Below are 12,335 nucleotides of genomic sequence, written 5' to 3'. Positions count from 1 at the left end.
GTAATTTTAGTCAGTGTTTTAAAAATGCTTTGAAAGAGTTCATATAAACCTCTGGTGCATAATCACATTAATGATGAAAAATAGTTTTCTCCATGTCCATTCTAGAGAATTTTTTGCTTTAATTCAGCTTCTTAATTGGTGTCTAGGGCTGCTACAGCTTTAAAGAGCATACCTACAATCACAGCAGCTGTTGACCCAGTTAAAGGTTTCAGTAAAACCTAGGAGGATCTGCAGGTTGAACTGGAAATCATGAATAATCAGCTTCACCAGGAGCAGTTTGTGCAGCGTCTGGGCTGTGGAATTCCCCAGCCCAATCTCACTTTCCCCTCAGCCCCTATGCAAAGGCTGTGTGTACCTCCATGAGCTACACTGGAAACCTGCTGTCTCAAACTCCAGTCATCAAACAGGATCAGCTGAGCTGCTCTCAACATCCAGCCTCTTTTCCAAGCAGTGGCAAAGCTGATGGAAGGGTTTGCTGCTTCCTCTGTGTGTCTACTACAGCACATTGTCCTCTGAGGTGCCAAGAAAAGCAAGATAAAAATTGCTGAGATAAAACCATTCCTGACTCACAAATTCTCCTTCATGAGGACTTTGTCCTCGACCTCCAGCTTGTGTTTCATACCTTCTAGCAAGGCTTGCAGGGGAAAGAACACTTCTTCCTCCCATGTTTCTACAACACATTTCATGGGAGATTGTGACAGGGGGCCAAAACATTTAGGATTTGCACAGGCTCCCAATAAAAAGGCATTAATACCAGCAGTTATCTGCAGAGGAATGGCACATGGTGCTCCCTCCAGCCCAACACCTTTGCAGAAAGCCACTTATTCAAACCTGGTGATGTGTAGACACTTCATTCCCCAAGCAGGAATCCAGTCAGACATTTCTTCCTCCTAAACTAACCAGACATTTCCTCCTCCACGTTTTACTCCCCTCTGTCCCACCCTCACACAGACAATTTTTTATAATAATTCAATTTCATGAGCCACACAGAAATACATAAGAGGTATTTATATAACATCAATATTAAATTGGTACCCAGGTTTTTTTTTCAGAATAAAAACTTGAGGCTGCTTGTCTCTAAAAGCTGCAATTATGGTTAAAAATAGAAGTAATTCTTCTTCAACCATGAATGGCAACTCCACAGGTCTGGAAAAGGAGGCCTGACCACCAATTTCCACGCAAGACATATGGGCAGGAAGGGGCTGAACCACAAAGATGACTGTGAAAAAATAAACATCCTTTTTCCCAAAGCCTTGCCTCTGACAAGACAAAGTGAGACTGGATTTTAACAGCAGATAATACTTAATTTTAGGGTTAAAATTGTACACAGCCTTGTAAACCACTCAGATTTGGAACAACAAAAATTACTCTGGCATTTTAACATATCCCAGCTGATCATGTCACCTTCAAAGTAAAGGTATGGAATTGGTAATTATTAAAAATCATGAGGAATTCAGATCCTGCTCTCAGGATATGCTATTCAGCCATAACTGAGGCCAGGTTTCTTGCATGGAGACAGCATCATTATTTCATGAATCACCAGTGACCTTTGGAAGGCACTGGGAAAAGCAGCCATGTTCATTCCCTTCCATTGATTTTCTGATTTTGAGTAAATTGGTTTAATCTGGGGAATGGTTATCTATGAGGAATAAAAATACTTAAAACTGTCTTTAGAAAACAGGAAAAAGCTTTTGAACTGAAACAATGAATTTGAAAGGGAAACTCGAGGGGAGAAAAGGTAGTGGTTTTGTAAACTTTACCTTGGGCACCATTCTGTGGTCAGCCACCCAAATATGAATAAACTTAGAATCTCTTTAAACTTAGAAACACAGAAATGCAGGCCCAGACATTAGATCCACCCTTAGTTTTACTCCACTGTGTGCCTGGTATCTGTGCTTGATTTACCCATGAACTATTTGATGTTGCAAGAGTCTATAGAAAAAACTACCCACCTAGAAAGGGAAGTGTATCATCTGGTAAAATGAAAAATAATGTGCTGAATATTGAGAACGTTGGACAATCCTGAGTTTAATCAATTTAGAAGACAAGCTCAGTGACTCAGCACACCCCTGGAACATCCTGCAAGAACAGAATTTGGATGTCTCCAGGAATGTAAGAGCACTCAGGGCTACTTCATCAAAGGAAATTGTGATTTATAGAGTAACTCTTTCTGGTGCCAAGATTTTATACATTCTGGTACCTAAACCTTTGGATTAACAGATTGCCTCTACTTCATTATCTTCTGAACATGAAATGATCATTCCTAAGCTTTCTTTGCCATCAGTTTATGCTCTCATAATGTTAATGATCTGCTAAAGCATAGATTTTGGCTCTGTGGCAATTCACCTTAAAGGCACCTGAGGATTACCTGTTCCTTCCCAACCCCTTTTTGTGTTTTCTTTTTTTGGCTATGGGATACCAAGTTAATAAGTACATTAAGTCCCCTCATAAAAATGTTCTGGGAAAGATATAGAGCACTAAACTAATACTCTCAGAGTGAGCTATATGCACAATTAGCTCTGGGTGTCAATTACTAACTCTAAGTTGAAGTCCACTTAATCCTGAGGTCTTCTTTCTCACTACACAACACTAAATGTCTTGCACAGAAATGATGAACTACTAGATTCATAAACACTGATCAGAGCTTAGAACTTCGTAGGGCTAAGTAAGAAATAAAAAAAAAAAAAAACTCTCAAAAGAAATTAGCATCCTCAAAAGGGAGCATCTGAATCCCCACACAACAACACCCAGAGCCTCTTCTCACACCCCAGAAGAAGATTAGCGGCACAACCATTAAAATGTGACACTGGAGATAGGAAAATTCTCACTCACCTCTCGGTCCAGCAGCGCAGGGGACACCACCGTGACAATGTCTCCCTTCTCAGGGTCGATGTAGAACATGTTTGGGGAGGGTTTGGTGGGGGTCTGCCTGAGGATGTTGTAGCGCAGCAGGGCGTTGTCCGTGCTGGCGTCGTCGGCGTCGAACGCTGCCATGCGCATCACCGTGGTTCCTGGGGAAAGGGCACACACAGCAGGCACTGAGCAAAAAACCTCCCAAACTGAGTCTTTCCACCTGATATTTAGGCTGCACTTGTGTTTGCATTATCTTAACTTTTGTTTGTTTGTTTGTTTTAACTAGGCTGGAAGGGACCTTCAAGATCATCAAGTCCAACCCAGCCCCACCACCTCAACTAAACCCTGGCACCCAGTGCCACATCCAGGCTTTTTGTAAAGGCCATTCCAGTACTTCATCCCTCTTTCCAGGAGAAGCTTTTTCCAACCTACATTTCTCTTGACACAGCTTGAGACTGTGTGCTTTGGTTCTGTCATTGCTGCTTGGAAAAAGAGACCAACCCCACCTGAGCACAACCGCCTTCCAGGGAGTTGTAGAGAGTGAGTACTTGTTATTCAGCCAACAGAAGACTTATGTGCTCTAACACAAACTCCCTGTATCTCTGTGCTTTGAAGCCATCCATAGTAATTGCATTCCACTAAATGAATTACAGGAGTATCTCTTCCTCTTTTAATTCTGCAGGCAGAAGACCCACAGGTGGCTACAATGAAAACAACAATACTGAAATAACAGGTCTCTATTTGCCTGGTGAAGTGTTGCCGTTCAAAATGTGTTGGATGTCATTTCTGTCAATGAGAAATGTTTTAATTATTAAAGGCCGCATTGTTCCAATTTCAATTTGTACAAATTTATGAGCTTATTTTATGAACACCAATAAGCCCCCCCATCTCTATTGCCCCACTGTCCTTCCAGGGGCTGAAGGTTTCTCTGACAGGAAATTCCCTGAGCACACAGTTCTGTTGCAGAGTCAATAAGGGAAATGCAATTCCCTGCACGGATTCCTAAATGCTGTGCAGAGGAAAAACCTCACTTTGTTTCTTTATCACAGTTAATAGAGAGAGCACTGAGCTGTTCTGTGCTTAGGAGGGGAGCACATCCTGCATCCCTGGATCAAGAACTGTCCTCCCCCAAGACAGGCAGCCCAGAGCCAAACTCTGTCAGCATTTTATCAGCTTTGTACAGTACACTGAGGAACAAAGACAGGGCATAATGAGACACCTGGGCTGAACTGTGAGATGCTCACCCCTAGACCAAAATGATTTCTTCATCAGTTCATCTGTAATTGTAAGTGTAAGAATTAGTTTGAAAAGCAATCTAAATAAGTAATATATGGCCACAGCAAGATTAAATATTTCTGGTAATAGTGAGCTGAAGACAGAATGAGATTCTACCAAATAACGAAAAACCCATGATCAAATCAATAAATTCATTTCAATAGTGGATCAATGTTAAGTAACAGATTAGTGTGAGATATTAGCAAATTATAAAGTAAGAAATTTAGGAAGGGATCCAGTCTTTGGCCTAAAAATCCCAACTGAAACAATTTATCAGATTCCAGGATCTACACCACTTCCACTGAAGTAAGTTTGCACTGACACCATTATCACCTGTGTGAATCAGTGTCAGAGTGAGCCATAATTCTTTGTTACAGGTTAATTCCTCTGTGAGAACTCACCCTTTCTTTTCCCCAGAGACTGGGCAAGTGTTATTTTAAACTATCATGGTCAACACATTTTAAATATAGCATTAAATATATAAATTAAATATATAAATTTAATATATTAAATATATAATATATAAAATATATTGAATATAAATTAAATATACAAATTTAGATACAGCATTTTTATTTCTTCATAGATCTGTAAGACCATAGGATCATTTTTCAGTATTCACAGAGACTTCTGTGGCAAAATGGCTACAAGAGGTAAAACCTGATGCAGACAGGGCCTAAGATATTAGATTGCAAGTGCTTCCATAACAGAAATATGTATCATTCATGCACAGTGAGTTTATTTTCTTTCTGAAGGTCTTGGATTTAAAAAATCAAATAAAAATGAAATACTGTGGTAAAAATAAAAACAAGCCCAGTCTCAGTTATAGACTGATATAACAACTGCCTGTTCACTGTTAAACAAACTCAGCTGGCTTGTTTAGATACATTTCTTATTTTATTTTTTCCCCTTTTGTTGTAGTTCCCAGAGTGTTGCCTCTTCTTGTAGTGACCTTGAATATAAGCTCTCAAAGGTTTTATTTTATTGCTACTTTGGGCAGAGTTACCCCCTTGAGAAAAATAGCAGAGACCTGACAGCATGTTGGTTTTATTCAGCAGTGATTAAAGGTCAGACAGCTCAAAAAGAAGCTTACCACTGGATATCATGCCATGTTTTCCAGCGTTACAAAATGATTCCAGCCCTGATATTTTCACCTACTTTGTGTGAGGCTGATTGAGAAGAAAAGAGAGAAAAGAACTGCTTTCTTTTTTGAAGAATTAAGATTCACCCTCTTTTCACAAGTACAGCACAATGTGCTGGTTTTGAGAAATTTATCACATTTTTGAGATTTTTTTATATCAATGTTAGAGAACATGTTTCACAAGGGTCTCCAAATCACAGGGTTTCAGTGAAATAAATAAGGACTAAGGCAAATCTTCAAGGGATCTTAAAGAGCGCCCAAGTTCATGTGAAATTAAATGTATTTCAGTACACAATGGTTTCCTGAAGAATGCTCTTTAATATGATGCCATACTCAAGTACAGAAGAGAACATTTTGAATGTCTACAAGGTTGCTATTATTATAAATCTATTAGATGAGTTGATGTTCAGCAGAGATTTAGAAACTTATTGCAATATATATTCAAGTAAAAATCCCATTTATACAGTTGTCCTACTGAAATATTTCTGATGATAAAACAGTGGAAGGCACATGTAGATTTTAAGGTCTGATGTAAATCCCCTAATCTCTCATTACTCTGGCATAGGACTGGCTTAACACAATGGCTGAATCTGACTCTGATTTGCCAGCTGCAGTTCTTTAACCTTTCAACTCACTAGACATTATCTTGTTCCCTGCAATCACTCCTTTGGTGCATACACATAAGAATTCCAGCAACTCAGATGAGCAGAATTTTACATCCATTTTGGACAGAGATGCCAGCTCCAGGAGGAAAGCTGGAGAGAATTAGATACATCTTTTTTCTGTGCTTCTTCTCCCAAAAGTTTTGTGGTATTGATTTCTGGCTACCATCAAAGTGGAATTTAAATCTAATTTTAAAGTTATTCTATTCTCACGAGTTCTCAATATGTGTAAAAAAATGCAGATAAAACGTGGGGTTGTCTTTAGATGTTTTTATGTATTAGTAGAGGTTGTGTCTGGTCTTTGTTTGGGAATCAACAAAGAAAACTGCACCCCCATGTCCTTCATATTTGTGGCTGATGCCTCAAAAATCACAAGAGCTTTAATCCAGCAGTTAAAACATACACCTGGAACCCTTTGGAGAAGCCTAGTAGCTACATTTCCAGGGAAGAAATTCCCTATCCTAACTGAGGTGTCCACAGAGAGAACACGAACGACAAACTGGGATTGGACCACCACAAAGAATAACGTTTCTGTAGAGATCTTAAAAGTATAGTGGCCCAAATGTATGTTTTGAAAAGCTCTGCAACAGGCATCCAGTCCAAAAGAGCTTCATTCAAGATGTACACTTCTTCAGTATTCCTCCTTCATCATAAACTTTTATTCTTCATAAAAGATTCATTTCCCCCGGCCCATAAACTGACTGCATCTAATTCAGTGTCGTTTTACGAATACTTCCATTCCTGGCATCAATCAAATGCAGCTGCCTTTCAAACCACAAAACAACAGCTTGCTACATTATCATGTTAAACAATATGTATAAACTGAGGAGGCTGGGGGAGGAATGTCTGCAAAATCAGCAACTTCTTCCTTGTGCCAATGACACACAGAGATCCGTGGAGGAAACTCTCCCAGGAAAACTGCAAATGTGTCCTGCTGTGTGTCAATATTCAGGGTTTGTTTGCCACACTTTCTGGGCAGAGTCACTCAGAATTCCCAGAGTCACTCAGAATTCCCAGAATCACTCAGAACCTCCCTTTGCACCTCCCAGAGTTCCTCCTTGGTCACACCCAGATCCCACTTCCAGGCCATTGCTCCAGAGGCCGCACCTATCAATCAATGTGTTGGTTATTTGAAAATATTGGCAAAATCTCCCCTTAGGCACCAAGAAGTAAAACATAACACATGCACAGTTTTGGAGTGGTTGGAACAGAGGGTTTATTGGGAAAATCTCTTTGGTATTGAGTTGATAACCTCCTATAACCTGTCTCACTCTTTTTTTCTTTTCTTTCCTTTCCTTTTCTTTCTTTTTTTCTGCTAAGATGCCAAGAGAACATTACTGCTGAACTTTTATTTATTTACTCTATGCAGCTGCTGATTGAAAAGAAGAACTGGAGAGTGGAAATGAGGCTTATCTCCAGCCTGATGAAATGTGAACAAACGTCTCAAGCCTAAAGCCGTAAGAGAAGACTGAATTTGAAGACCAACAATAAAATATTAACTTTATGAGAGCTACAGAGCTCAAAGACTTCACCACGGAGTTTTTCCAGCTGATTTTCACTCTTTCTGTGGTTCTCCACTGTATATTCAGTACGTTAAATGTTTTCTGCATATGTTACAGAAAGGGAAGGGCTTATTCTCTTAATAACATAACTGCACTGAGAAGTTTTATTTCCACCTTCTCCACAAGTTCAGCTGTGTGTACGTGAAAACAATCAGTTGCACAATGTTACATTTCCCAGAAGTACAGCTATTTTAACCCAAGAAGGAGGACAAAGAGTAAAAAATGGGATGAAGAAGGAAGAAATCAAGAGGGTTACCTACATCTCTAGAGCCCAACTTTCAGAAACTGGAACAAAGCAGGCAGCCCTCCTGACAATGTTCTCATCATAACTAATTACATGTTTGATTATCATTTCGTACTTTCAGACAAAAAGCCCCAGGGAGCAAAACAAATATAAGAAAAAAGGTCTATTATGGTTCCAATCAAGGGCATTTGAGTTGCAATTATGTGTATCACTAAAAACTTCAAGGCCTTGCTCAATAAAGAAGACATTTAGTAAGAATCATTGAGTTCAGTCTTTGAGCATATCTTATATTTGTACAGGGCAATAATTTTCTACCATAGGGCTTCCTCACATTCTCTATTTAGATGTCTGACAGGTTCTTTTAAACTCTAGATTAGACAGCATCAGTGAGCAGTACTCTGGGAATGCCATGCACTGCAGCCAGCAGGACTGGAAGGGTGAACTGGTGAACTGTCAGCTCTGGAATGAATAATAAACAAACTTCTCCCAGTACACAAAAGAAACTTCAGTAATATTAAGCAGAGATGAAGAACTGTCAAGAATTGTTACTATCTGTAGAGAGCTAATGCAGTCAGAAGCATATAAATTGAGTAAGAAATAATGGGACATTCCCAGCTGAATGTTATGACAGAACAGAGAAGATGTATGGGCAGGTCAACCTTTAGCAATACTGGTGTTTAACCTTTTTTCCCCAGGAACAGCACAGTTGTTTTGGCAGAATGAATTATTCACTCCTGGGATGTTTGGAACATGACTTATACACACTCCTGTCCCCAGCCACACTGCAGCCACTGTCACATTGTGAGAACAATGTGAAGAGCTCTCAGGTATTCTCTGCTCCAGGCCAGACATTGATCTATGACATGTCAGTTAGGGAATTTGCATTAGCTGGAGTTATGTGACATGGATCTTACTTTGGTGTGTTGTATTTTGCCTACAGGGCTGTGGATGTTTTCATCCTTGTGGTAAAATTGTGTGGTGAAAACATGGAAAATTATTAGCCCCACCGAGGATTCCCAAATTGTGGTTTTTGTCTGTACACACCAAGTTGTGGCATTTTGTGGTAGCATATTCATACTGAAATTTGCCTTTATCTGTGCCAATTCAAGAAATTGTGAAAAATGTAATTTATTCTTTCAGAACACCAATATCCCCTTCACAGATTTTGTGTTGAACAAAACTCATTACCCCCAAACAAGACAACCTACATTTCAGAATCTGTGCATCTTCCCACATACAAAGGAAAAAAAGGTTAAAAAAAGGCATAAAGACTTTCATCTTACAGACTACAGATAGCATGAAACAGGTATTTGCATGAGGAGTAAAATCAGTGAAGTCTCATTTCCTATCTGGTGCTGCCCAAAAGTTCATCCCCTGAATGGATAAGATGATGTCTTTTAGAGGGGTCACAAAAACAGAGCTACAATGGCTCTGCCATCCCCTCAACAGCTCCCTCAGTTCCGCTCATCACTGCTCTCCCTTCAGCAAACAATCCTTCCTTGCCCAGGCAAGGGGAATCCTTCACTCTTGCTCATTTGCAGTCTCTCCAGATGGACTGGGAATTGCAAGTTTATTATAAGACTTAGGACAATGCAGATGCAGCTGAACAAAAACCAATATTCTTCCTCCAGATATAAACAGGCTGCGGGTTTAAGGAAATCACCAAAAATTTTTTCTTAACCAGGATTCTCCCTAAGCAAAAATGTCACACTCTTATGTGTGTTTCCCTTTTGACCAGCCACGTTTATTAACAAAAGTCATGAATTACTTCTTGGATCATGACCATAAGCTATAAAACGTCCCACTGTTCTAATATTCTAAGTGCCAATTCCTAACATAATCTTATATGTCAGATCCCATAATTCATAAAGCAATATAACACATTCTCTTGAAGTAAATGGTTTAATGTAAATGATGATATGCACTGAGCGTCTCGCAGCAGGCGGACATGACAGAGCAGTGATTTATGAGGGAAGGAACATCTATTCAACATACAAAGAGCAAGATTCAGCCCCAGGCATGACAAACACAAAGGGCCCACGTTCTCTCTGGAGTTTGACTAGCACTAGAAATCAACCAGGAAAATCACAGCAAATAGAGACTAGATGAGACATTTAAACATCATGAAAATCAACCCCGTCAAAACAAGGCAGGAGCATTCTCAAAAAAGATACACAAGCTTCTTTGCTGAGAGGTCAGATGGAGAAATTTCCAGAATGCCTGTGTAACTCATCACCACAGGTGCATTTGGCCAACCCTGCAGGAAGGCAGCCCAAATCCCAAGAGGAGTTTGGTCAATGCCAGCTGAGCTCCAGCTGCCCCAGGGGAGTGGGGGGTGCTGAGCTCTTCCCTCTGCTTTTATCAAACCAGCAGAGGTAAAAAGCCCAAAACTCAACATCCCCTGCCCAAGTGCCCTGCTCAGTCACTGAACCCTTTGGTCTGAACTGCTTGATGGTGCCTCAGGTTTGGCTTTTCTATTTTTCACATTCTGTGCTGCTTTAGTGGGTGGGTCTGGGCTTCACATCAGGGGATGGTGAGCTCTGCACAGAGCAGGGAGACAAAACAATTCCTGCTCCAGCTGGGCACCAAGGACAAATGATCCAAAGCTCAGCCCAGGAGCACAAACAGCGTGGGCTGGAGAGAGAAAAACAAGCAGGGTGGGAGTGCCTGGGCTAAAGCTGGAATGGGACAATGAACTGCAAGGTGCAAATGGAGCAGAGCTGAGCCAAGGGAGAGACCCCGGGAGCAGCTGTTCATTTTGTGACCATTTTGGGTTGTGCTGCCCAAAGTGGATCATTGAGGCCTTTTAATAAATCCCTGCTTCGTTCTTTAGCTCCATCTAGTCTCTGTTCTAGGTCAGCCTTCACAAGGCAGCACTGACAGCTGAAGGTTTTTGTCAGAGATGCTCACAGCTCACATGATGCACCGTGCTGTTTTCCCAGGTCCCATGTAAAACTGGAATTGCCTGCAATCATTCAAATTTGATTTCAGGCGTATGCAAGCTGTTTAAATGCAGATGCAAACTTTATAGTCAAGGGTAAGCAGAGAGCTTACTAAAAATATATATTCTGCACTTATTTCTGTTTTATAATCCAAATGTTTTCTTTTAGCATTTCTTTACCTTTTCCTTAATAGTTTCCCATTTTTTACCTTTCCCTCTTTTTCTAGGGGATGGAGTTCTGGCCAGTCAATGCAAATTGTTAATAGACAGCAATTTTTAAAGTCATACAAATAAATAAAGCCTGATGTAATTTTCATATCCAGAAATACCCATGAGAAATTACCTCTTGAATGTGGTAGAAAGCTTCCCCTAATCTTCATGACAAGAAATAAACCAGGAAAAAATTAGATTAATCATTTAACTTTCTCCCCAAAAAAAGAAGCTAATACCCAGTTTCTCCCAACCTCTAAGCAGGGTAGCATTCTTAATCAAGATAAATGTAGAAAAGGAAATAGAGGTTTCAGAGACTTCACTTAGGTTAGGAAAAAAAGATTGACAGTTATTTGCATTCTAAACTTCTGTGAGGGAACTGGCCATCTTTCACTTTAAAGCCACTCTCACCTTGTCTCCATCCAGGCCTGTCAAGCAGAATTAGAATTCTGAATATTTACAGGAATGGCAAGAGAACCAAGGACAGATCCTTCTCTTAGCCCTTATTAAACCAAACACTGCTGGTCACTGGGAGCCCAGTTCACATCCATCAAGCCAGGAAAGACCCTGAATTTGGAGACCAAACTGCACTTCCCAGTTCTTACACAGCCCAGGTATATCTTACCCCACAACCCTTTCACAGCAGCAGTGTCCTTTGGAAAGGAAACTTGGGGCACTGGTAGGGAGGGAGCAGCAGTGTGTTTTAAATCAGGAGTAGATTCAAATCTAATAATACTTGATAATATGAAAATGAGAATTTTTTTTTCATTCCAACAACAAATTATTCAAAATTGGGGAAAAACCCCTCAAAATAAAACAGTGTGATGTATGGACACCAAGTGTGTGCCTAATTTTTTAAAACCACTAAAAATTACAGTCAGTGAGAACTGAGTAATAAGAAGCCCAGGCTACACTCTGTGTGTATATTCTGCATCAGGACTTGTTCCAGAACAACAACAGAATGGAGAGATTTTTTCTAAGATAACATTTTCACAGATTTCACTAATCTTTTATCAGTGCCACACCCACAGATGGAAGATCTCATTCCATAAATTACCTGCTTTTGTAAAGGAATTGACTGACTTCTTACAAATATAAGAAAGGCAGCAAATTAACTCCCCTGTCTCAGTGGGCTTTAATCAAAAACACGTCATTACTTCACAGAAATCACTTTGCACTATTCTTCTGTGTCCAAGTAAGGTACTCTGGCATCCTTCCTGATTAAAAAGCAATAATATTACATTGTAAAAAGATCTATTAGTGCAAGGTCAATCTTTGCCAATCAGAAACACTTTTTGAGACACTGGGCCAGAATTTCTGTTGATCTAATTCAGCCCAGCGCTACTAAAGCAAAGATTTATCATAGGTGAGGCCGTGGAATACAGGATTGACCTTGAAGGTCTGTATTAGGTATACACAGTATTAAATTGCCTCTATTCCCTTTTTA

At 40.0% G+C, this 12,335-nt stretch overlaps 1 protein-coding gene across 2 annotated transcripts in view; it reads right to left on the bottom strand.

Annotated features, from left to right (window-relative positions):
• Positions 1–12,335, bottom strand: part of CDH13 (cadherin 13) — a 442,930-nt gene that overhangs the window by 130,649 nt on the left and 299,946 nt on the right. For both annotated transcript variants that reach the window (XM_038147938.1, XM_038147939.1), the window contains exon 7: positions 2,833–3,011. In XM_038147938.1, the coding sequence (XP_038003866.1) occupies positions 2,833–3,011 (179 nt within the window). The remainder of the gene's footprint in view (positions 1–2,832; positions 3,012–12,335) is intronic.

The sequence above is a fragment of the Motacilla alba genome, chromosome 11 (genome assembly GCF_015832195.1).
Source record: "Motacilla alba alba isolate MOTALB_02 chromosome 11, Motacilla_alba_V1.0_pri, whole genome shotgun sequence".
Lineage (NCBI taxonomy): Eukaryota > Metazoa > Chordata > Aves > Passeriformes > Motacillidae > Motacilla > Motacilla alba.
This window is presented reverse-complemented; position numbering and strand designations above follow the sequence as displayed.